This window comes from Miscanthus floridulus, chromosome 4 (genome assembly GCF_019320115.1).
Source record: "Miscanthus floridulus cultivar M001 chromosome 4, ASM1932011v1, whole genome shotgun sequence".
Classification (NCBI taxonomy): Eukaryota; Viridiplantae; Streptophyta; class Magnoliopsida; order Poales; family Poaceae; genus Miscanthus; species Miscanthus floridulus.
In genome coordinates this window covers 115,000,862-115,027,439 of record NC_089583.1, presented here as the reverse complement: position 1 = coordinate 115,027,439, position 26,578 = coordinate 115,000,862, and the positions used below count along the sequence as shown (strand labels likewise).

At 47.4% G+C, this 26,578-nt stretch overlaps 3 protein-coding genes and 1 pseudogene across 3 annotated transcripts; 2 read left to right on the top strand and 2 right to left on the bottom strand.

The window, feature by feature from the left end:
- The first annotated feature begins 220 nt into the window (after positions 1–220).
- Positions 221–21,466, top strand: LOC136550422 (peroxisomal (S)-2-hydroxy-acid oxidase GLO4-like; annotated as a pseudogene).
- Positions 15,689–19,179, bottom strand: LOC136550420 (small ribosomal subunit protein uS2y-like). The gene is made up of 6 exons (XM_066541987.1): positions 18,911–19,179; positions 17,983–18,245; positions 17,708–17,905; positions 17,396–17,597; positions 16,569–16,619; positions 15,689–16,002 (listed from the first exon to the last, which is right to left on the bottom strand). The coding sequence occupies exons 1-6, from the start codon at positions 19,059–19,061 to the stop codon at positions 15,890–15,892; spliced, it is 978 nt and encodes a 325-aa protein (XP_066398084.1). The 5' UTR covers positions 19,062–19,179; the 3' UTR covers positions 15,689–15,889.
- Positions 21,467–21,595: 129 nt separating the features above from the next.
- Positions 21,596–24,540, bottom strand: LOC136550421 (small ribosomal subunit protein uS2-like). The gene is given in 6 exon segments (XM_066541989.1): positions 21,596–21,859; positions 21,862–21,909; positions 22,695–22,899; positions 23,011–23,208; positions 23,286–23,548; positions 24,288–24,540. Coding segments are annotated over 6 exon segments (909 nt in total). The 5' UTR covers positions 24,436–24,540; the 3' UTR covers positions 21,596–21,812.
- A 196-nt stretch (positions 24,541–24,736) lies between these two features.
- On the top strand, positions 24,737–26,507 carry LOC136552739 (uncharacterized). Its single transcript, XM_066544304.1, has 3 exons — positions 24,737–25,000; positions 25,641–25,897; positions 26,034–26,507. Exons 2-3 carry the CDS (start codon positions 25,648–25,650, stop codon positions 26,066–26,068), a joined length of 285 nt encoding a protein of 94 aa, XP_066400401.1. The 5' UTR covers positions 24,737–25,000; positions 25,641–25,647; the 3' UTR covers positions 26,069–26,507.
- The last annotated feature ends 71 nt before the right edge of the window (positions 26,508–26,578 follow it).

Genomic DNA, 26,578 nt, shown 5'->3' with positions numbered 1-26,578 from the left:
ATTTTTATGCGCACTGCGTCGATGGGACCGCTGGAGCCCTAGGAGCTCAGGGCACTATGAAATGTTGGGTCCTGTCATCCTGTGTCTCGCCCTCTCTCTACCTGAGCTTTTGACATCCCACCAAGGGGGCAATGGTGTGCCAGTGAACTTTTATACAACATACTCCGTATCAACCACAGCGATATTTGCAACGTCAGAATGGCCTCTTGATGTAGCAGGAATGGAGGATAATCTATCAGTCCATGTCCGGGAGTATCAAGAGCTCGCCAAGAAAGAACTGCCAAAGATGCACTATGATTACATCAGTGGGGGTGCGGAGGATGAGTACATTCGGAGGGACAATATCGCAGCATATGGAAGAATTCTGTATTGTTCACCTCACCAGTCACCACTAATTCTGAACCTCATTCAGAAGTAGGACCTGAACCTCATTCGGGAGTATCAAGAGCCCACGGGTCCTTGTGGATGTCAGCACGATAGACATGTCCACAAGCCTATTAGGAATTGATATGCATGCCGTCACCAATAATTGTCGCTCCAACAGGGGCACACAAATTAGCAACTCCAGAAGGTACAAAAGCTCAAACTCATCGAAGTTTTGAATGATAGAATATGTCATCTGAGGATTGGTGCTATACATTCAGAGTTTCCCTTTATATTTCATCAGCTGAATAGCTGTAATAACGTTGTAAAAAAATCATGGCTGTGTGCGGCTGCAGAGGCCGGAAACAATTCCATTTTCTTAAAAAAAGCAGGATTGGTGCCATCTCCACAAACTCTTGGTTAAATTCTCATTTCAGGGGAGGTGGCCACAGCGAGAGCTGCAGCAGCATGTAGCACCATAATGGTAACTGCTGAAAATTTTCTTTTAAGGGTCATCTAATGATGTACTCATTTTTATGCCCTCTGTAGATTCTTGCACATTTTCTTATATGCCATACATGTTCTGTCATTCTCATCCAGCTGCAAGATAGAGGAGGTTGCTTCCAGCTGTGACGTACGCCATCCGCTTCTATCAGTTACATGTATGTATGAGGCCCCTCTTTCCGTGGCCACCTGACTTCTACAATTTTCCTTTTGTGTATGTACCTAATAAGGTGTACAAGAGAAGGGATGTTTCAGCAACATTGGTGTAGCGAGCTGACAGTTGACACGCCTGTGCTTGGTAGGCATGAAGCTGACATCAGAAACAAGTACAGTGCTGATCAGAGTGCGAACACAAGGTTGACAAGTACCCTTGTGTGTTCGTTTTGTGATGAGTGATTGTCAATGTGATCCACGAAGTAGGTTGAGTGGTGACTAACCCTACCATGGCGAAAGCTATATGTGCGACATGTCTTTTGGCTTGTATATGTGCGACATGTCTTTTGGCTTGTGTTGTGCAGGTGTGGTGCTCGGATGCGGTGGTCGACGGCGAGGTGAAGGTCAAGGAGGACGTGCCATGCCGACAGACCGGGAGCGGTGAAGGACGGACGTGAGGCTTGGACCGAGGGACCCAGAGGCCGGGTGACTAGCCGCGGTGGCTGACACTTGGGACATCGATAAGTGCAAGAAGACATGGAGTGACGGTGTTGACCGGGTCAAGACGGCGGACACGTGAGTCGAGCGAGGCTCAGGAGGACTTGGCGGGCCGGCCGGTCGAGGACGGCGGTGACACGAGTCGGATGGCGGGGGACGCGTATGGAGTACGCTACTCGTGGATGGTTTGATGGTTTGGGCCTCAAAACCATCGGATGGACGGTTTACGGGTTTGGGCCTCAAAACCCGAGCGGAGGTTCCGAGGAGGGACGGACGGCACGTGGCGGCATCAGGGAGTTCGCGTCGAGGCGAAGCTACCGATGAGAAGACGCGGTGGCCGTCGGATCAAGATTACACCGGGTTGGACAACAACGCCCTTGGGCTTAGCGGTTCAACTCATTTGTATCCAGGGGCAAAACTGGGAATGTGTAATAGCCCTGTTAAATAGGATGAGGGAGCCCCCATCTCCCTCACCTCCTCCAGTTTTCATTTTCTCCTTTAGGGTTTCTTCCTCTAGTTTGCTTCCATGTATGAGAAAGGTCCACAACTCAAATTGTGACTTGGTTTTGAAGAAATTGGTGGCCGTAACCACCGTATGCCCTCCGGGATTCATGATTTAGTTGTGTTCTTGATGTGATTTTGGTGTTCTTCACGAGCTCCTTTTGTCCCCTCTTGTTTCCCCTCTCGTTTCTTCGTTTTGGGATGGTTTTGGTTCGTTCTTGTTGCCTTAGATCGATCAATGACATGAGTAGAAGCTTTCCACCGAAGGAAATTCACTAATTCCTCACGAGATCGCAGATCCGAGTAATTTAAGTTCTTGACATATTTTTTGGGGAATTCTTCAATTCCTTCGATTCACGGAGTTAGAGTTTGTTTCGGGCTATGATCATTTAGAGGTTGCCTTTCTACTCGCTTGTGAACCCTTGTGCAAAGTTTTAAGTCATTTGGAGTTGATTTGATCAAGTTGTGGCTTGATTTGATTTTTTCCGAGAAACTGCTCGTTCATACCGGACGTGTCCGATATGATCTAGGACGTGTCCGATATTTCTCACTTTGGAGTTTTGAGCTGAAATTTGGTGGAGACCTTCCCTTGGTGTCTAAAGAGCTATGGTTAAAATTTCATGATTTTTGGACACCATTTGACGGGGTTTTGGGTTTTTCTCTTTTGGTCAGCTTGCTGCTGAAAATACCGGACGTGTCCGAGATCATACCGGACGTGTCCGAAAATACCGGACGTGTCCGATATAATACCGGACGTGTCCGATATTTGCAGGAGCAGTAATGTTTTTTTTGGGAGTTTGCTCGTTTGTGCTTCGATCTGTGTTTCGTTTGCTCTGTGGTGACCCGCTGTGTTCTGAGGGAGCATCCACCCTTCTCTAGGGTCGTGGTCATCAAGTCTTTCGTGTATGCTTTTTGGGGATTGATGTTGGGACAGTGGTTGAAGATTTCGAAAGAAATTTGAGGCTCCCATTCACCCCCCTCTGGTCACCGTTTCCGGTCCTTTAATTGGTATCAGAGCCGGTTAAGGATCATTCCACCTTAATCGGTCCGTGATCCACGAAGGCGACATGGAGCGTGGTTCCGGCAAACCACCGCACTTTGATAGGTCCAACTATCCTTATTAGAAGATCCCCACGAAAAAAATAGCGCGCTATTTTGCCGCTATAGCGCGCTAATAGCGTCCCAGATAGCTCGCCGCGACGATATCTTGCATTTTCACGCTATACGCGCTATTGCCGCTGTAGCGCGCTATAGCGCCGCTATTGCCGCTATAGCGCCATAGCACGCTAAATCGCCGCTATTGCTGTTTCATGTGCTGACAAAAAAAAACGAGGTAGAGTCAGATTTAGGCCCATCTTGAGCCCTCTAACCCTAATCCAGAGTACCCTCTGTTATTGTTGTTTCATGTTAGCTACTGAATATTTAAACCTTATGGATGTTTAGACTGTATGGAAGTATGAAACTATGAATATGTTGCCTGTTTGGACTGTTTATTATTTTTTTGCCTGGCTGTATATAAATAGCGCGCTATAGCGGCGCTATAGCGGCGATATAGCGTGAGCAGCTATCTCACGCTGCGGTGCTATAGCGCGGCTATAGCGGCGCTATAGCGGCGCATAGCTCCCAGGAGTGGCCGCCGCTAAATTATATAGCGCGCGATTTTTTTCATGGGAAGATCCACATGTCTACGCATCTCTAGGGGATTGATTGGCTCGTCTGGGAAATTTGTGAGGATGCTACTTACGTTGTGCTCCCTGTTGTGGCCTGTACCACCTAGGATCACAAGGATCGGCACAACGCAAATAGCAAAGCTCGCAGTGTACTTTTCTCGAGTCTTTCGCTTTCTGAGTTCGAGCGTGTCTCCGATTGTACTACAGCTTGAGAGATCTGGGTGAGGCTTCAGAGCTATTACGAGGGGACCGCACAGGTCAAGACCAGACTCTACGAGACGTACAAGCGCGAGTACGAGAACTTCTCTCAGTTTGATGGCGAGTCCATCGATGCCATGTTTTCCCGCTTTCAGACTATTGTCAACAAAATGAAAGCGAACAAGGCCAACCTACCTTATAGTGATCATGAGAGGGCGCTCAAGCTTCTCTATGCCCTTGATCGAAAGGTATGGGATGTGAAGGTGTCGGCGATCATCGAGTCGGCCAACTACGACATCCTCACCGTCGACGAGCTTTTCAGCAAGCTCAAGTCCACAGAGATCAACTACCAAACCCAAGCCAAGCTCAAGAATCCTTCTGCACCAACCATGGCTTTGGTCTCAGGTAGTGGTTCAAGTTCATTGACTAACCCTTCACAAGCTTCTTTTTCTTTGTCGTGCTTGATGTCAGTCATAGAGGAGCAGCTGGAGTCTCTTGGGGATGATGAGTTGGCACTCGTCATCAGTCGGTTCTCTCGGTTTCACAACAACCGTTTGAACCGCCGACGCAGTGGTGGCCCAAAGGAGGGATGCTATGGATGTGGAGATCCAGACCACTTTGTCGCGCACTGCCCCAAGAAGAAGCCCTTCACCAACAAGTATGACTCCGGCAAGCACAAGGATAAGCGTGACTACACCTCCGGCAAGCACAAGGCCAAGGGCGGCTTCGACAAGGAGGCGATCAAGAAGGCATACCGCAAGAAGGCCAAAGCTCAAGAACGCGCCTTCCTCGCCTCCCTCAGCGACCTCGACGATGACTCTGACGATGATCACTCTTCTTCTCCCTCGACCGACGATGAGTTTGAGAAGAAGCGCGAGGACAAGCTCAACGGTCTCTGCTTTGTTGCCGGTGCAAACCGTGGTGGGTTTTGCACTATGGCGGTTGATGGTGGAGCAAAGCTCAAAAAGGACGTCGACGTCGACGACGATGAAAATGAGGTACCACCCACACTTGACTCACTTATGCTTGAGCTTGATACTATGAATGATACATTGATGAGTCAAGATAAGTTGCTTAAGAGTGCTGCCCACGAGAGAAAAGAGTTTAAGGACCAGCTAGAGGTTGCTTTGAAGGAGTTGGAGCTTGCCAAGAGTGGTGTAGTGGTGTCAGAGGAGGAGGAGTGCGATGAGTGCGCTATACACATGTCTAACCTCTCTGACTTGCAATCCAAGTATGCTGTTTTGCTTGATGAATGTGATGAGCTTAAGTCTCGTTCTGGGTTGCTCGGTGCATGCAAGTCCTGCTCAGGCTTGCAATCTGAGTTGGCAGAGAAGGTTGCCAAACTTGCTGAGTTTGAGAAGGCCAACTCAGATAGCACCACCACTACATGTGTTCGATGTGAAGCTTTGATATTGGAGCTTGAGTCCTGTAGGCATGATAAGATGGGAACCGAGGAAGAAAACACACAACTTTGGTCCATCTTGAGCTAGGTGTCGTGCAGTGAGCCTCAGTTGGGCATGATGGTGAGCCAGTTCAGGCGGGGAACTGACTCATCGGGAGTAGGCTTTGCTATAGGTGGGAAGGGTGAGCATGTCTATGGCAAGGTTGGTGAACATAGTGGTTTGAATCCAAGTGAGAAACCCACCAACACTCCCAAATTGATCAAGATCCCTTCACCAGAGTCTACCAAGCCTATGATCAAAGATGGTGTGTTTGAAGAACCACCAAAAGCTCTACCATCCAAGCAAGTTTGGGTTCTCAAACCAAACCACTTTCGGAACTCACTCGATACTCTACCCAACATCTCTAGTGCACCCCTTCCTAAAGCCAAAAAGCCTCAGAGAGTGAACCACATCCACAAGAGAGTGAGTCAACCACCATCCAAGAGAGAGGTGAGGTACCACTATGACTATTGCCATAGAGATGGTCATGTGGCTGAGTTTTGCTTTAGGAGGAAGAGAGATGAGCGGCGCGAGTACGAGTTGAACAACCAGAACATGTACCGTCCTCCCCATGGCGTACATGTACCGCCTGTTCAGAGGCACAGTGTTAGGCCTAGAGGTGCAATGCCTCAAGGTGCTAGGCCTCAGGTGGCGAGACCACGTGGTGGTCGTGCCCCGCATGGCCCAAGTCATGATCTATATGACTCTAGACCTCGCGACGGTGGCTTTCAGTCCCACACTCCTAGCGGACCACGTTTTCCCCCACGTGGTGATCGCTTCTCTCCAATGGGACATGGCATGTATGGTGTTTTTCCTAACACTTTTCTAGGGCAAATGACTCAACACTGGTATTCTCCTCATTTCACTAACCCCAGTGTTGTGCCATTTGCTCACTCCCTGTCTTTCTATTGATGCAGAGCAGAGGCCTAGAGAACACGTGGCTTGTTGATTCCAGCTATTCGCGCCACATGATCGGAAGTTCCAAATGGTTCTCTAGCCTCGACCCCATGCAATACAAGGAGTACATCACATTTGGGGACAATAGCAAAGGTAAGGTGTTGTCTCGTGGGACCATTCGGGTCAATGAGTCTTTTATCTTGAAGGACGTTGCTTTGGTTTCAAGCTTGCATTTCAATTTGCTCTCTGTTTCGCAACTCCTTCAAGATGGGTTTGAGGTGCGCTTTAAGACTGGACTTTCTCGTGTGCTCGATTCTCAGGGACATCTAGTTTGTCAGATCGTTCCTTTTGGCCGAGTTTTTAGAGCTGATTTCTCTCAGTTTTTTGGTTCTTCTCGCTGTTTAGTTGCTGGATCTTCTTCTGATTTGTGGAAGTGGCATAGGAGACTTGGTCACTTGCTTTGATCTCCTAGTGAGGTTGAGTTCTCTTGACATGATCCGAGGATTGCCCAAACTTAAGTTTGAGAAGGATCTGGTATGCCATCCCTGTCGCCACGGAAAGATGGTGGCTGCTTCCCACCCTCTAGTGACTCAGGTCATGACCACGAGACCCGGTGAGCTACTCCATATGGACACTGTTGGTCTGGCTCGGGTTCGGTCAGAGGGAGGGAAGTGGTATGTTCTTGTGATCGTGGATGATTTTTCTCGTTATTCTTGGGTGTTTTTCATGGAGGGCAAGGACAAAGCATTTTCTCATGCTCGTGACTTGATCTTGAGGTTGCAAACTGAGTTACCAAAGAATGCCATACGAGCTATCCGCAGTGACAATGGCACTGAGTTCAAAAACTCTCAGTTTGACACCTTTTGTGCTTCTTTGGGTCTTGAACATCAGTTTTCTTCACCCTATGTCCCTCAGCAGAATGGTGTTGTTGAGCGCAAAAATCGGATTTTGGTTGAAATGGCCAGGACGATGCTCGATGAGCATAGGACTCCTAGGTGTTACTGGGCCGAAGCCATCAACACCGCCTGCCTTGTTTCAAACCGCATTTTTCTTCGTGCTTTCTTGAAGAAGATATCCTACGAGTTGCGGTTTGGGCGTCCACCCAAGGTGAGTCATTTTCGAGTCTTCGGTTGCAGGTGCTTCATTCTTAAGCAAGGTAATCTTGACAAGTTTGAATCTAGATCTTCGGGCGGTATATTCCTCGGTTACGCTTCTCATTCACATGCATACCGTGTGCTTAATCTTGAGACTAACCGTGTCATGGAGACTTGTGAAGTCACCTTCGACGAAACCATGCCCGCTTCTATTTCTGTCTTTGAACGTGCAGGTGATGAAGAGATGGGTGACAACATTTTCGTTGAGGATGACGATGACATCGATTGGGATGATCCCAAGCCATCTCAACCAGCTGCCCCGATCGAGCCAGCTTCGACCACTTCGGCTCACGGCCCCGAGCCCTCCACCTCTACTTCATGGGGTCTGTGTGAGCCGCTTCCTCAATCGACTGAGGAGGCCCTAGCTGTGGATGAGGGGGAGGCGACTTTGTCTTTGGGTGCACCTCGACATATCCAGCGACGCCATCCTCCTCAAACCATGATCGGCGACATCGACGAAAGGGTAACGTGTTCCAAGTCTTATCATATTTCCCATTTCGCTCATTCTGCTTTCGTAGCTTCTTTTGAGCCTCGAGATATTGGACACGCACTATCTAATGCCGATTGGGTTAATGCTATGCACGAGGAGTTAGAGAACTTTGAGCAGAACCAAGTGTGGGTTTTAGTTCCACCTCCACCAGAGTGCCACCCCATAGGTACAAAGTGGGTTTACAAGAACAAGCAGAGTGAGGATGGGGTGGTGGTGAGAAACAAGGCGAGATTAGTGGCTCAGGGTTTTTGCCAAAAAGAGGGAATAGACTATGAAGAAACCTTTGCTCTTGTTGCCCATCTAGAAGCCATTAGGATTCTTTTAGCATTTGCAGCTTCGAAAGGGTTCAAGCTGTATCAGATGGATGTGAAGAGCGCCTTCTTGAATGGGTACATAGAGGAAGAGGTTTATGTGAGGCAACCCCCTAGCTTTGAAAATCCAAAGTACCCCAACCATGTTTTTAAACTCCACAAAGCCTTGTATGGTTTGAAACAAGCCCCGAGAGCCTGGTATGAGCGTTTGAAAGCTTTATTGCTTGATAAGGGTTTTAGGATGGGTTTCGTAGATAAGACTTTGTTCCTCCTCAAGCAAGGCACAGACATCCTTTTGGTTCAGATATACGTGGATGATATAATCTTTGGTGGCTCTTCTCATGCTCTTGTTGCCAAGTTTTCAGATACTATGAGCAGGGAATTTGAGATGAGCATGATGGGTGAATTGACTTTCTTCCTCGGGCTGCAAATCAAGCAAACTCGTGAGGGGACGTTCGTGCACCAAGGCAAGTACACCAAGGACGTGCTCAAGAAATTTGATATGGGTGAGGCCAAGCCTCTTTCGATGCCCATGTCAACCACGATGGCCCTGGATGAGGACAAGGAGGGAGAAGCCATGGACCAGAAGGAATACCGAAGCATGATCGGGTCCCTGCTGTACCTAACAGCGACGAGACCGGACATCCAATTCGTAGTCTGCTTGTGCGCGTGTTTTCAGTCTTCTCCACGCACGTCTCATCGTCAAGCCATTAAGCGGATCCTCAGGTACCTTCGTTTCACACCCGAGTTTGGTCTTTGGTTTTCAGCCTCCTCCTCTCTTTCTCTTTGTGGGTATTCTGATGCGAATTATGCTGGTTGTCGTGTTGAGAGGAAGTCCACTTCGGGGACTTGTCAGTTTCTTGGATCTTCTCTTGTGTCTTAGTCTTCTCGCAAGCAGTCTAGCGTCGCCCAATCCACCACAGAAGCTGAGTATGTTGCTGCTGCTGCTTGTTGTTCCCAGTTGCTTTGGATGATAGCTACTCTGAGAGACTTTGGGTTAGAGTTTAGGCGAGTGCCTTTGTTTTGTGACAGCACCAGTGCCATAAGTGTAGCCAAAAACCTAGTCCTTCACTCAAAGACAAAGCACATAGAAGTTCGCTTTCACTTCTTGCGTGACCACTATGAGAAAGGTGATATCGATCTGCACCACATTGATACCCAAAACCAGCTCGCAGATATCTTCACCAAACCACTTGACCAAGCCCAGTTTGCTCGCTTACGAGGGGAGCTTGGAGTTTGTTTCCCTTTTTAGAGGAGGGAAACTTTGGTTGTTGTATTCTAGTTTTGCTTTTCTTTGTAGTTTAGCCTTTGTTTTTGTTTTTATATCATTCTTGCATATCATATCATATCATCATGTATCATATTGCATCCTAATCTTCATCCTTATAGTAGCTAGATTGACACTATGCTCTTGTTGGGGATGTTATGGATATACATGATGTGCTTTTGGCTTAGGCTCCTCTTGATCAATTGATGCATGTTATGAGCCAAGCTTGTTTTCCAAACTGTGAACTTGATTAAAACTTGTTGAAACATAAAATGTGTTCACCACTACTTGTGGCACTAGCATGTGTCGAGATCTTTTTCTTGCTTCATATATATGCTTAGTTGCTATGGCTCATACCTTGAGTTACACACTTGCTTGAGAAACTTGAATTTGTGCGAAAACTTGAAAATCAAACTAAGTGATTTGAAAAGATCGGGATGGGTCTGTACTATCCTATGTCAGAGTATCGAGACAGCTCCAAATTGCACTCATTGGTGAACTTGAGCTCTGTAATGGATACCGAGATCATTGTCTTAAGCTTCTGATTGCCTTTGGCATAGGCTTGACATGGTCGCTAAGTCAGGTTTTGATAGCACAGATAACCTCCCGCACACACTTGTCTGACAAACTTTGGTAATAAGCTGCATAACTCCAATAAATTTCAATTGGTGTCTAAAATTTGATCAAACCATAAGTTTGTCTCATGACATGATGTGTGAACTTTGTTTGGGGTAGTTTACTTTGCATACATGTGTAGCACAAGGTCGATCTCCTGTCTACTTTTGCTATGTGCTCCTTTGGTGGTGAACCCTCTTTTAAAATTGCTCAAACTTGATCAAAATTGCTTAAATGCCATATTTCGTCTCATTTGGTCAATTTGAGCATTTGCTAGCACTTGTATGTGTTGCTATATATACATGACAGCATCAACTAGAGCCTCTTTTCAATCTACTTACTATAATCTTGAAGCTTCTGCATTCGTGCATTTCTGCATTCATAGCATGATTTGAGGGGGAGATGCAATCTTTGGGCTCTAGCTTGATAAGTGCATGTGTCAACAAGGGGGAGAAGTTTTCCACACTCATAATGACACAAGGGGAGAAATATTCAGAAAAGGAGAAGAAACTTCCAATTTCACCTAAAGTTGAGAGATATGCATTCATTTGAGAGAGATTGCACTTGTTCAGGGGAAGTTGCATTTGAGGTGTTTTGCTAGATGTGTTGAGCCTTTGCCTCTTCTGGAGGGTCTAGCAGTTTTTTGGTTTTTTGAGCTTTGCTAGTGGTGTTGAGCCCGTTGCCTCTTCTTGAGGGCTAGTTTTGTTTTACTTGGTTGTGTCGAGCCGTTGCCCATGTCTTTGGGGACCAAGTTTTGCTCATTTTCAAATGACCCGGTTCTTGGCTTTTCTTTGACTTTTGGTCATTTGGGTGAGATCTCTCTTTTCTCTTCTTTTTCTTTTGCTCAAACTGTTCATGTATTGGTGTTGACAATGCACTCATCAAGGGGGAGATTGCGAACACAAGGTTGACAAGTACCCTTGTGTGTTCATTTTGTGATGAGTGATTGTCAATGTGATCCACGAAGTAGGTTGAGTGGTGACTAACCCTACCATGGCAAAAGCTATATGTGCGACATGTCTTTTGGCTTGTGTTGTGCAGGTGTGGAGCTCGGATGCGGTGGTCGACGGCGAGGTGAAGGTCAAGGAGGACGTGCCATGCCGACAGACCGGGAGCGGTGAAGGATGGACGTGAGGCTTGGACCGAGAGACCCAGAGGCCGGATGACTAGCCGCGGTGGCTGACACTTGGGACATCGACAAGTGCAAGAAGACATGGAGTGATGGTGTTGACCGGGTCAAGACGGCGGACGCGTGAGTCGAGCGAGGCTTAGGAGGACTTGGTGGGCCAGCCGGTCGAGGACGGCGGTGACACGCGTCGGATGGCGGGGGACGTGTATGGAGTACGCTACTCGCGGATGGTTTGATGGTTTGGGCCTCAAAACCATCGGATGGATGGTTTACGGGTTTGGGCCTCAAAACCTGGGCGGAGGTTCCGAGGAGGGACAGACGACATGTGGCGGCATCGGGGAGTTCGCGTCGAGGCGAAGCTACCGATGAGAAGGCGCGGTGGCCATCGGATCAAGATTACACCGGGTTAGACAACAACGCCCTTGGGCTTAGCGGTTCAACTCATTTGTATCTAGGGGCAAAACTGGGAATGTGTAATAGCCCTGTTAAATAGGATGAGGGAGCCCCCATCTCCCTCACCTCCTCCAGTTTTTATTTTCTCCTTTAGGGTTTCTTCCTCTAGTTTGCTTCCATGTATGAGAAAGGTCCACAACTCAAATTGTGACTTAGTTTTGAAGGAATCGGTGGCCGTAACCACCGTATGCCCTCCGGGATTCATGATTTAGTTGTGTTCTTGATGTGATTTTGGTGTTCTTCACGAGCTCCTTTTGTCCCCTCTTGTTTCCCCTCTCGTTTCTTCGTTTTGGGATGGTTTTGGTTCGTTCTTGTTGCCTTAGATCGATCAATGACATGAGTAGAAGCTTTCCACCGAAGGAAATCCACTAATTCCTCACGAGATCGCAGATCCGAGCAATTTAAGTTATTGACCTATTTTTTGGGGATTCTTCAATTCCTTCGATTCACGGAGTTAGAGTTTGTTTCGGGCCATGATCCTTTAGAGGTTGCCTTTCTACTCGTTTGTGAACCCTTGTGCAAAGTTTCAAGTCATTTGGAGTTGATTTGATCAAGTTATGGCTTGATTTGATTTTTCCCGAGAAACTGCTCGTTCATACCGGACATGCCCGATATGATCTAGGACGTGTCCGATATTTCTCACTTTGGAGTTTTGAGCTGAAATTTGGTGGAGACTTTCCCTTGGTGTCTAAAGAGCTATGGTTAAAATTTCATGATTTTTGGACACCATTTGACGGGGTTTTGAATTTTTCTCTTTTGGTCAGCTTGCTACTGAAAATATCGGACGTGTCCGAGATCATACCGGACGTGTCCGATATTTGCAGGAGCAGTGCTGTTTTCTTTTGGGAGTTTACTCGTTTGGGCTTCGATCTGTGTTCCGTTTGCTCTGTGGTGACCCACTGTGTTCTGAGGGAGCATCCACCCTTCTCTAGGGTCGTGGTCATCAAGTCTTTCGTGTATGTTTTTTGGGGATTGATGTTGGGACAGTGGTTGAAGATTTCGAAAGAAATTTGAGGCTCCCATTCACCCTCCTCTGGTCGCCGTTTCCGGTCCTTCACAGAGTGATTTTGTTTCTCGAGATCTCCTGAAGTTCAGCGAAACTATGTTCTTTGCAAATCACATTTCAATAGTTACGCAATGCTACTGAATGCTAAAATTTCATAAGCTATATCTTCCCGTGTCATATCATGATCCTCAATCATGTACTTAGAGCATTTCAATAGCTTGAACAGCTTGAACATCACAACGTTGCAAAAACAAAAGAAAAGAAAAAGAAGATCCCACTTCTATTATTTGTGATTCTGTGTGCCTGAGCTGGCTATTCATCCAGGATGATCGCTCCAGTGTCCCCAAACCTTGAAGGTCTAATGTCATTCGACGACGATCTTGACACTGTGAGTGTAACATTTGCTCGATAATACAAGTGGTCCATCAGAAGTACAAAAGCTTGTTTGGCTCCGTTCGCTTTGCTGAAAAAAAAAAAAGCCAAAACACTGTTATAGCTGATTTGTTATGAGAGAAAAACACGGTTCCGGCCGAAGAAAAAAAAAACAAGCAAAAAAAGACGGATTATAAGAGAAGCGAACAGGGTCTAAAATAGTTACTCTGTTTGTTTCCTTTCTGAAAGACTAAACCATTGTCATCTTGATGATAAACCAGGACCAGGAGGAAGGCGGCTCCAAGCTGGAACGGCGGGCGCGCGAGACGCTGGATCACTCATCGTCGTGGAAGGGACTGTACGTAGAGCGCAGCGCAACCGGTGGCCGTGCCATAAATCTCTTGAACCTTGAATGCCCTAGCATGTGCGAGCGCCCGCCCCCATGCGCAGTGTACTAGTACTTGGCAAGCATACGGACCAGTTATGGGCGCCAAGGACGCGTCCGCGTCAGGCACCAGGTCGCTATACCGGATACTGAGAGCCTGCTCTGTGATCAGCTGGGAGCAGCATATGGCTCTTAACATGCTGCCATAAAAACGGAGCTGCCTTTAGGACACTGATGACATTGGCTGCCTGCTGCGGCCTTGAATCGCAGTACCGGTGGCCATGCGTCCATGCATGGCGTGATGGCCTGATGGGCCGGGTGCAGTAGTCTTGCCGGCCGGCGGGGCAATTATGTGGCGTGTATGGTGGTTGATGGCGTTTGTTAGTTTGTGTCCCTGAATTTGTGTGTGGTTGGTTGCAGAGCATGGAGTGGCTCAGGTCCGTAACCTGGCTGCCCATCCTGCTCAAGGACTTCCGTCGGTAATGAAATCACTTCACTACGTATCAGCGTTGAATTGATGAGTGACGAGATGCTGATAATCGGCGCACTGGAAAATGGTAATTTCCTATATTGGTCACTGACTGAACTCTGATTCTGCGGCAGCGGCGCTGGACAGCCAGGAAGGCCGTGCAGGTAAGGATGAAAACGGAACGGAAATATCCCGAACCGAACCGCATCGTTTTTTTATATTTAATCCGATCGAATCCGCATTTTCTTGTCCGACTTTACCGTTTTCGCTTTCGCATTTCAGATGTTTCGTATTTCAAATGTAAAAGTAGAAAACGGTTTAGACATTTTTTCGACCGTTTTCTACTTTTCTACTTTTAATTTGAAATATTCCGAATTAAAAATTCGGTTTAAACCGAATTTGGCCAACTGCACAGGTCATACAGCCCAATTACAGGTTGTTCACCACGCAGCTGTGTTCTTTCTACTGGTGGCCAGCTGCCCTCTCTTATAGATGGCGCTCAGCCTCGTCTCTCTTCACCTCATGAGATAGTGCTAAATGTCAGGAAACCGGCAGCATCTACACGAAAGCCCACCTGGGCCATAGCCCATCAAGCTCATCGGTTTAACCCCCACCTGCAAAGTCAATCATTTGATAGTTTTTGCATCAGCCGAATAAATCTTTGTTACTCAAAAGAAAAATCTGAATAAATCTTTAAAATAAAATACTACATCTATTCTAAAAAGATTAATAAAATTATTCTGACTCAGTTCGAGTTCATGTTTCTATAATATGCACTTGTTAATTATTATATGCACTTGAACTTGATCATGTATGCACTTAGTCATGCACTTGGTCTACGGGTCGGTATTCCGTATTGAGTTTTCGTATACCGACCGTGTTCGATATAATTCCGCTCGAATTGTTTCGTTTTCGAAATTCTCGATATTCCGTAAGTTCGTGTTCGTTTTCGTGTTCGGTTTGTCCGCTTTCGTTTTCGTTTTCGTATTCAAATGTAAAAGTAGAAAACGGTTGAGGAGTTCTCCGTTCGATTCCGTCCGTTTTCATCCTTACGTGCAGGCAGGGGAGGCCAGCGCGATCGTGTCCAACCACGGCGCCCGGCAGCTGGACTACGCCCCGGCCACCATCTCGGTGCTCAAAGAGGTAGCAGACGGCACGGACGTTCCCACATGCAAACACAGCGCATGGACTTTCGCAACGTGCGGTGATCAGTTGCACGATGCGTCTCGAAAGCTGACAGCGTTCGGTGATCAGTTGCACGATGCGGCTCGAAAGCTGACAGGGGGATTACCATCGACGGGCGGCGCTACATTGCAGGTGGTTAAGGCGGTGGCGGGGGCCGTGCCGGTGCTGGTGGACGGCAGCGTCCGCGGGGGCACCGACGTGTTCAAGGCGCTGGCGCTAGGCCACCGCAGTCATGGTAAAGCAACAAGTCCAGGTCACTCAAGATGGAACCGTGGCAAATTCTGATGAGGATGAGCGCGGGCGTCTGCGGGTGGGGAGACCGGTGTTCTTCGGGCTGGCGGCGCGTGGGGAGGCCAGCGCGAGGCACGTGATCGAGATGCTCAACGAGGAGCTAGAGCTGCCGGAGCGTGGCGGAGATCACCAGGCGGCACGTCCAGACCGAGGGCGACCAGATCAGAGCCCTCTTGTAAACCTGAGGCATTACCTGTTGTACCAGAACCTTCATCAGCTTTCAGCGAACCTGAACAACAAATCTTTGGTGCGGTGTCCGGTGTACCACATTACAACATTGACAAACCCACAAAAAGCAAGCTGGCGAGACACTTGCTGCAACGAAGAGCATACAGTTCACAAAATACGCTTAAAACAGAGCTATCCATTTGGCATAATAGAAAGGGGCCTGATTCACTCGCTGTCTCAGCTGAGTCAACACAAAATTGATTCTCATCTAGTAGCACGTAAAGAGTTCAATGCTACTACTCAAGCAGTGTCTACCAACGAGTTCTGATGATAACTAATATATGCCATCAACCATGCTGATTTACTCTTTACCCCCAGTTCGGGCCAGGGGCAGGTGCCGCATCAGGGGCAGCGCCTTGTTCCCATCCGGTGGCTGTTGGAGGAGCCGCGGCTGCATCCCAGACACCATCAGCAGGAGGAGCTGAAATTCACATGGGGAACTGTAAGAGCCACAGGTGTATGAAACTAAACAAAACAGATAATAAAAATAAAAGAAACAAGCAAATGAAACATTATTGAGTATACTCTATAGTGATCTAAAGCTTCCTCACAGTTACCCATAAAATCCTATATAATGAGACTAAACAAGCAGATAACCAGGTAATAATAAAAGTAAAAGAAACAAGCAAATGTGATCAAACATTATTATGAGAATAGTAAATCTAAATCTGTAAAGATTTAAAGCTTCAACACGGTTACACATTAAAAACTATAGGTCAAAGGGCAACTTGTGATAAAAAAAAATTGTTTGCATTTTAAGCCACGCTAGAAAAACATATCAAAGATTCATATCAAATCACCTTCTAGCTTTAGAAACACAGCAAGCTACTTCTAGGCAGACAAAAGGTAGAATAGAGCATCAACTATCAATAAATTGAACATTGTACCCTAGAAAAACTAAGCATGTGTAAACAGAATACTACTACAAAGATTAGAATGAATCGTCTTCAAATGCAAATCATATTACTATGAGAAGATAAACTGGACCTGGAGCAGCAGCCCAGTCTGCACCAGCAGCAGGAATGCCAGCAGGAGGAGCTGAAATTCACATGTGTAATTGTAAGCGCCACAGGTGTACTAAACTAAACAAGCAGATAACCAGGTAATAATAAAAGTAAAAGAAACAAGCAAATGTGATCAAACATTATTATGAGAAGAGTAAATCTATAAAGATTTAAAGCTTCAACACAGTTACACATTAAAACCGATAGGTCGAAGGTCTACTTGTGACAAAAAAAACGTTTGCATTTTAAGCCACGCTAGAAAAACATCAAAGATTCAGCTCAAATCACCATCTAGCTTTAGACACACAGGACAAATTAAAGAAAGACTACAATTGATGAATACAATTTAAGGTACGAACCTAAATATCTAATACCCAATCATGGTATTAATTTTTAATTTGTAGGTGAACTAACATTTTAATATTGTTAACTAAAGAGGGACATCCAACACGCCCATATACTGCACAAAGTCAACTAAACTAGGACATAAAACAAACAAAGAAAAACAACCAACCATAGAATCAAACTAATGTTACATCGTTAGTTGTGCCACGACGATCTCTTTGATTCATGCCAATACAAATCTATACGTGGGTAACTCTAGATTCAAATCAAAGTCACAGATTTCTATTGCTTAAGTATCTCAAAGATCTTCTAGGCACACAAAAGGTATAATAGAGCATCAACTATCAATCATTTAAACATTGTACTCTAGACAAACTAGGCATGTGTAAACAGAATACTCCTACAAAGATTAGAATGTCTCGTTTTTAAATGCAAATCACATTATTATGAGAAGAGTAACTGTACCTGGAGCAGCAGCCCAGTCTGCACCAGCAGCTGGAATGCCAGCAGGCGGAGCTGCAGCTTCACCAGCTCCCCAATCGGCGCCCCAGTTGTCAGCCCCTGGAGCAGCATATTCTGCAACGGCGCCATAGTCAGGAGCAACCAGAGCCTCTTCTTCCTCCTGCTCCTTTGCTTCCTCTGGGTCTCTGTAGAAGAACAGATCAACCTGCAAAAGAGAAACAAGCATACGATTCAAGAAGCGACAAAAAGTAAATGCTTTGTTTATTCAGGTCAGAAATTGTTGGGATGAAACTAGTTCAGATTATATCAGTTTACCATTATGTCCCACTTGTGTCCTGGAAGAATTGTACCACGCATCTGGAGGACCATTCTGGCAAGCAGCCAGAACAGACAACCAATGCTCTGTTTCCCCTTGTTATTGGCAGGAATGCCAATATCAACATAGCGCATAGGAGAGTCAGTGTCGCAGAAGGCAATGGTGGGAATGTTTCCAAGTGCAGACTCCTTAATGGGCTGTGCAAAGTTTGATAAAGAAGATTTGTAAGTGCTCTGAATCAACAAAGTTTTTCCTTCAGCAGATATAAGTTTACCTGATGATCAGTCCTGGGGTCAGTCAGGATAAGAAGGCGCGGCTCACTGAATGAGGTTTGCAACTGGTTGGTGAATGTACCAGGAGTGTGCCTGCCGGCAATGGCATGAGCACCAGTGTACTGCGCAAACTTGAGGACAGCCCTCTGGCCATAGGGTCTAGCAGACTGTACTATAATATCTTGTGGATTTTCAATTGCAACAATGACCCTCGCAGCCAACTGTAGCTTCTCCCAGGTCTTCCCAAGGTTAATAATGTAGATACCTGAATGATAATATACAACAGCACTATTGTTAATTCACAGTTCGCCATAGTCAAATGACAAAGGGGATTGATCGGCAAAAGCAACTTAAGTTAGCACTGAACTACTAGACATTCTTCCCATTGATTCAAGTGAACAAACACAGCAACACAGACATAAGATGTTAGATATCAGTCAATTGATCCTATAATTTTGATAGAATCTAGTCTGAACCAATCCCACAGCTCATATTTATGGTATGACATTGAGAAGAATAGTACTTGTAATGTCGCAGCAAGACCTTACACGTATGTGTATCACACTCACTCCAGAAACCCTCCAAATCTTCATGCTAGACAAATCCTCAAGGCCATACTGGAGAAATAATACTAAAAGTAGACGACGCACATATGTGTATCACACTGATACCAGAAACCCTTAACAACTAGAAATTACATACACATACGTGTATCACACTGACACCAGAAAACCTTAACTAGAAATTACATACGTATGAATCAATATCTGTCGACTGAAACTACGCGCCAATATTTCTCAATTGAACTACAATCGCAGCCTAATATCTGCATGCGCATAGCAAGATCCCAACAGATCTATAACTAGATATGCAATACAAGACGCGTTCGATGTAAACATTTGGTTAGTCTAGAGAGAATTGGACTTATACCATCAGTGCGGCGCTTGTATACGTAGCGCTCCATCTGGAAGTCGCAGTTCTTGGTGCCGAGGTGGACGTCGGCGGCGAGCATCATCTGGATGTCCTGCTCCCGCTGCGACAGCGCCCGCGCGCCGCCGCCACCTGCCGGTGCCGCCGCCATCGTCGCCGCCGAAGTTTAGGGTTTCTGACGGCTGCGCCGTGCGCTAGAGAGCTGGAACAGGGAGGTGGCGGCGCGAGGCAGAGGTCGCCAGGTGGCTGGTGCTCTGAGCTTTTATGTGGGCTGGGTCATCACGTATGAAAACCCTAGGTCGTGATGTCCTGCGGTTTTGCTTTACGGGCCTTCTTTCTGGGCCCTTTGGGGTGAGCGATGGACCTTGTAGAATGTAGGCCCACCACTCTTCTGTCGCACTGCAAATGGTAATACGAAACTCCATGTAGCGCCTGGGATCCGCGCTTCAACAGCATCTTAATCCTAAGAGCATCTCAAGAGTTCCCTAAATCTTCTCCAAATCCTTAATTTTTAGAAAGAAGTAAAAAAATTCCTCTCCAACAACTCCTAATATATATTTTAGAAGTCAGGAAAAAAGAGGTTCCTTCGCCTCTTCCATCACCAGTTCGCGAGCTCTTTCGCGTCGTCCATCACCACTTGGCCTTCCAATTCCATGATCGGCGTCGGGAGCGAGAGCAGCGGCACTGGGGGCAGCCCGGGAATGTTCGTCGCGCCGTCCATCTCCCTGAACTTGCCGGCACCTGGAGCCAGCGACTTCCACGACGATGAGCCTGCACCCTAGCGCCGAAGACGCCGTCGACGGAGTGGTTTTGCTGCTCCAGGTCACGCGGTTCGCGCGTCGGCGACGGCGTCGCCTTGCGCAGCCTCGGAGGCGGGTCCCGGGCCACCGGAGGCGGCGGCGGCGGCGCTGACTCCATCGGTCCATCGTGATTCAGCTTGCATGTTTGGGCAGGTCCATACGCCGCACGGAGGAGGTGGCCGCCAGCCTCGACGTTCGCATCCACCGCCTTCGGGCCGTCGAGCCCCCGACGGACCACGCGGGCTCCATGGAGTTCATCTCGCAGGTCGTGCAGCTGCACGCGCCCCACGTCAGGGCGGCCGTCTCGAGCCTGGTGTGCCCGGTGGCCGCGCTCGTCCTCGACCTGTTCTGCGCCCCGCTAGTCATCGTGGCCCGCGAGCTCGGAGTGTCGACGTACTGTACTTCAACTGCAACGCCGCGGCGCTCTCCTAATTCCTGCGCCTGTCGGCGCTGTGCGAGGAGGTGGCCGGCGAGTTCGGGGTGATGGACGGCGCGGCGGACATTCCCGGGCTGCCCCCAGTGCCGCCGCTCTCGCTCCCGACGATGATCATGGAATTGGAAGGCCAAGCGGTGATGGACCAAATTTTAATTTTTAGAGTGGAATATTGTGTACTATTGGAGATCGATTTTTTTTCCCCTAATATCTTTTTAGGAGTGGGAAAATATGGTGTTTTTAGGAAAAAAATTTAAAAAACTCTTAAAGATGCTCTAATTCCTGTTTATGTCCTGTGTCTCCAATCCCTGCTAGCCACGTCGTTTGCTCTCCAGCTCCTGTGACCGGCTGAGACGGACGTGGGCCGGTGCCGTTCCTGCGCTAGGCCGTTACAGGTGCCGGTCTCAAGGTACTATGACCGGTGGGGGGCGGGGGGACCCCGTTTCTGTGCTGGCCACCTCCCACCTACAGTCGTGCATGTGTACCCCTCCATTTCCTATTCCCTGATTCTACGGGCCCTCCTTAGCTCTAGGCTCTAGTCCATTTTCAGTTGCCCTACCCATTCTCCCAGTTGCCGCATCGTAGCCGTCGTCGCCACGCTCGGAGGCTCGCTTCTCCAAGCGCCGCACCGCATGGGGCATCAGCCTCGCCGCATCCGTCGCCTGCGTTTTTATTACCTATGGTCACTGACTGAACTCTGACTCTGCGGTGGCGGCGTTGGACAGCCAGGAAGGCCCCGGAGGCAGGGGCGGCGGGCGTGATCGTGTCCATCCACGGCGTCCGGCAGCTGGACTACGCGCCGGGCACCATCTCGATGCTCGAAGAGGTAACACACAGCACGTACGTTCGCACATGCAAACACAGCGAATGGGCGTTCGCAACGTGCGGCGATCAGTTGCGCGATGCGGCTCGAAAACTGACAGGGGGATTGCCATCGCCGGGTGGCGCTGCATTGCAGGTGGTCAAGGCGGTGGCGGGGGCCGTGCCGGTGCTGGTGGACGGCGGCGTCCGGCGGGGCACCGACGTGATCAAGGCGCTTGCGCTCGGCGCCACCGCAGTCATGGTAAAGCAACTACTCTAGGTCACTGCCTGCTCCAGATGCAGGCGGGGAGGCCCGTGTTCTTCGGGCTGGCGGCGCGCGGTTCCGCGGTGAGGCCAGGGTGAGGCACGTCATCGAGATGCTGCACGAGCTCTGGCCATGGCGCACAGCGGCTGCCTCAGCGTGGCGGAGATCACCAGACGGCACGTCCAGACCAAGGGCGACCAGATCAGAGCTCTGTTGTAAGCCTGTGGCTGTGGCTGGCAATACCTTTGTACAAAAACTCAGCTTCATCAGCTTTCAGGGAACCTGATCAATAAATCTTGGGTGCGGTGATACAACATTGACAACTCAGAGATTTAGATGCCACAACAAGCAAGCAGGCGAGACAATTGCTGCAACGAAGAGCATACAGTTCACAAAATACGCTTAAAACACAGCTATCTATTTGAGATGATAACAAAAAGGGGCCCGATTCACTCGCTGTCTCAGCAGAGTCAATAACACAATTGATTCTCATCTAGTAGCACGTAAAAACTTCTAAGCTACTACTCAACCAGTGTCTACCAACAAGTTCTGATGATGACTAGTATAAGCCATCAGCCATGCTGATTTACTCTTTACTACCAGTTAGGGGTAGGTGCCGCGACAGGGGCAGCGCCTTGTTCCCATCCGGTGGCTGCTGGAGGAGCCACAGCTGCATCCCAGACACCATCGGCAGGAGGAGCTGAAATTCACATGTGTAATTGTAAGCGCCACAGGTGTACTAAACTAAACAAGCAGATAACCAGGTAATAATAAAAGTAAAAGAAACAAGCAAATGTGATCAAACATTATTATGAGAAGAGTAAATCTATAAAGATTTAAAGCTTCAACACAGTTACACATTAAAACCGATAGGCCGAAGGGCTACTTGTGACAAAAAAAAAAACGTTTACATTTTAAGCCACGCTAGAAAAACATCAAAGATTCAGCTCAAATCACCATCTAGCTTTAGACACACAGGACAAATTAAAGAAAGACTACAATTGATGAATACAATTTAAGGTACGAACCTAAATATCTAATACCCAATCATGGTATTAATTTTTAATTTGTAGGTGAACTAACATTTTAATATTGTTAACTAAAGAGGGACATCCAACACGCCCATATACTGCACAAAGTCAACTAAACTAGGACATAAAACAAACAAAGAAAAACAACCAACCATAGAATCAAACTAATGTTACATCGTTAGTTGTGCCACGACGATCTCTTTGATTCATGCCAATACAAATCTATACAAGTGGGTAATTCTGGATTCAAATCAAAGTCACAGATTTCTATTGCTTAAGTATCTCAAAGATAGTCCTTCTAGGCACACAAAAGGTATAATAGAGCATCAACTATCAATCATTTAAACATTGTACTCTAGACAAACTAGGCATGTGTAAACAGAACACTCCTACAAAGATTAGAATGTCTCGTTTTTAAATGCAAATCACATTATTATGAGAAGAGTAACTGTACCTGGAGCAGCAGCCCAGTCTGCACCAGCAGCTGGAATGCCAGCAGCAGGCGGAGCTGCAGCTTCACCAGCTCCCCAATCGGCGCCCCAGTTGTCAGCCCCTGGAGCAGTATATTCTGCAACTGCGCCATAGTCAGGAGCAACCAGAGCCTCTTCTTCCTCCTGCTCCTTTGCTTCCTCCGGGTCTCTGTAGAAGAAAAGATCCACCTGCAAAAGAGAAACAAGCATATGATTCAAGAAGCGACAAAAGGTAAATGCTTTGTTTATACAGGTCAGAAATTGGTAGGAATGAAACTAGTACAGATTATATCAGTTTACCATGATGTCCCACTTGTGTCCTGGAAGAATTGTACCACGCATCTGGAGGACCATTCTGGCAAGCAGCCAGAACAGACAACCAATGCTCTGTTTCCCCTTGTTATTGGCAGGAATGCCAATATCAACATAGCGCATAGGAGAGTCAGTGTCGCAGAAGGCAATGGTGGGAATGTTTCCAAGTGCAGACTCCTTAATGGGCTGTGCAAAGTTTGATAAAGAAGATTTGTAAGTGCTCTGAATCAACAAAGTTTTTCCTTCAGCAGATATAAGTTTACCTGATGATCAGTCCTGGGGTCAGTCAGGATAAGAAGGCGCGGCTCACTGAATGAGGTTTGCAACTGGTTGGTGAATGTACCAGGAGTGTGCCTGCCGGCAATGGCATGAGCACCAGTGTACTGCGCAAACTTGAGGACAGCCCTCTGGCCATAGGGCCTAGCAGACTGTACTATAATATCTTGAGGATTTTCAATTGCAACGATGACCCTCGCAGCCAGCTGTAGCTTCTCCCAGGTCTTCCCAAGGTTAATAATGTAGATACCTGAAGGATAATATACAACAGCACTATTGTTAATTCACAGTTCACCATTGTCAAATGACAAAAGGGATTGGTCGGCATAAGCAACTTGAGTTAGCACTGAACTACAGGACGTTCTTCACATTGATTTCAGTGAACAAACATAGCAACATAGACACATGATGTTCGATATCAGTCAATTGATCCTTTAATTTTGATAAAATCCAGTATGTATGTTGTCTCAACATAGCAGGTCCCAAGCACTGGTAAAGGAGAAGGGTTGTGATAGGCTTGGCGAGCCAACGTTCAATCTAGCCATTCTAATGGAGATGAAACCCTAGTATGAACAAATCTAACAACTCATGGATGGTATGACATTGAGACGAATAGCACTTGTAATGTCGCAGCTAGACCTTACACGTATGTGTATCATACCCACTCCAGAAACCATCCAAATCTTCATGCTAGACAAATCCTCAAGACCATACTGGAGAAATAGTACTAAAAGCAGACAACGCACATATGTGTATCACACTGATAACCAAGAACTACAAATTACATACACATATGTGTATCACGCTGATACCAGAAAATCTCTACTAGAAATTACATACGTATGAATCAATATCTGTCGACTGAAACTACGCGCCAATATTTCTCAATTGAACTACAATCGCAGCCTAATATCTGCATGCGCATAGGAAGATCCCAATAGATCTATAACTATATCAAATACAAGACGTAGAGAGAATTGGACTTATACCATCAGTGCGGCGCTTGTATACGTAGCGCTCCATCTGGAAGTCGCAGTTCTTGGTGCCGAGGTGGACGTCGGCGGCGAGCATCATCTGGATGTCCTGCTCCCGCTGGGACAGCGCCCGCGCGGCGCCGCCTGCCGGTGCCGCCGCCATCGTCGCAGCCGAAGTTTAGGGTTTCAGACGGCTGCGCCGGGCGCTAGAGAGCTGGAACAGGGAGGTGGCGGCGCGAGAGGTCGCGAGGTGGCTGGTGCTCAGGTTTTATATGGGCTGGCTCGTCAAGAATGAAAACCCTAGGTCGTGATGTCCTGCGGTTTTGCTTTACGGGCCTTCTATCTGGGCCTTTTGGGGTGCGCGATGGACCTTGTAGATGTAGGCCCACCACTCTTCTGGCCCATGTACGCGTGACACTCTCATCTCCGGTCTCCGTTCTGTACTTTCTCTGGGCTCTGGCCGATTCCACAATCCCCCGTCGCTCAGTCGCCCGTCAGACGCCAAACCAATCGCACCGGAGGGAGGAGCACTCGCCGTCGGCCGTCGGCCGTCGGCAGTCACCGGGCTATCCAGCCAAAGGCGACTCCGGACGCACCGCTTGCCGTACGATAAGCCCATCCGCCCGCCGTGCGGACTCGCGAGTTGCGACCCTAAGAGCTGACTGATTCTAGGCGTCATTTCAGAGCCCACCAACGCCGCCGCCGCCGCCGTCATCCAGTTCACCCAGGTGAGGGGATTCACCGCACCTCTAATCAACAGCCAACCGCGCCGCCTGATTGGCCTGGCCTCGCTTTTTCTCATAGTCGTGGCATCAGATGCGTGGACCTGCTTGTTCCAGCCAGATCAGGAATTGGTTTCTGTATAGATCGGGCGTGTTACGGTCGACTAGTTTCGAGCTCCTCGTTGTTCACTTTTTGGAGGAAATTACAAAGGATTGTACAAACAGTGTGTTGTGTTGCCTCTCTCTGTATGCAACTTCCTTTAAACTGGAATCGTGCCACAGTGATCCTCTTAAGATTGTGGATTTACTGACCTACCTAGTCATGCACTCTGAATTATGGAAACTGACAGGTTGTCAATTCCAGTTACGAACTTACAAATTTGTAGGTGATCAGTGAATGAATGCTTGAGGATTATGAAATGAGTTGTTTCTGAAGATGTTGTTTCTGACATTATTGTTCCTACATCCTAGATCTATTATCTCTATCTGCCTGGTGGTAGCAAATCTGCAAATGTGCTACTAGTTGCAACAGTATGCTCTGCTGACTGCCCCAATTATTCTAGGATATTATGAGATTGTAGTAGGATCCAATTTTTAGACAGATGATGTGTCCTTGATCACTGTCATAACCTTTGTGCATACACAGCTTCCAAATGGCTAGTGAGGACTCAAAAGATATGCTGAAGAATGTGGACTGGAAGACTGTGGGTGGTGCAGTGACTACTGAATCTAGTCAACCAGTTGTCAAGAAGCGCCTTCCAAAGAAGATCAGACAAGTCCCTGAGTGTTATTTTCTGCCTCGGCGATCTTTGCCTTCCGCGCTGGCAATCTATGGTGCCGTGTGTGCTGCTGGAGTTGGTGCAGGAATGCTGATTGAGGTGTGGATAAACAAAAAGATCAAAGGTACATGCCAGGAGAAATCATCAAATCACTCACTCTATTTTCTTAATGATTTACATTACCATCGTGTCTGGAAAACTCGCATTGCGTGTGTATTTTGCATAGACTCTAATTCTTAATAGCCACTTCATTCATGCAGAGGATAGTGCTATTATCTGGGAGATGGATAAATGATGTGCAGTTGTGCACCACACTTTGATATGGTGGAACCATTTTCGGCACTACGATATTTGCTAGCTCTGAAGCTAAGAATTTCGTTTGTAGGATTCCTTCGTCCGTTTATTTTATTTTGAGTGAGGTATTGCAGGGATGGATTCGAAAATGGTGTTTAGAACTATGCTTGTCCGCCTGCTTGTGAGTCGGTTCTGCCACAATTCCATGTTGAAGCAAGAATCTGAGCCCTGACTGATGATGTCATGTAGCAGCTCCTGCGCTTAAACTATATATTAGAAATAATATAATTCTCTTTTCCGATGTAAATTGGCACGTCCTTGTATGTGTATTCCTGGTTTCGTTGTGCACGTATAAAGTATATGATGCTTGAAATCTAGAGCGGCCATTTTGTAGGCATAATCACTACAGCACTTGTAAGAATCAATTCGAGTGTTTGCTTGGTGGTTGAGGTGGGTGCATTCTTGCCATGAAATCTGATTGATGCACGAAAAAGCATTTGCTGTCTTGATT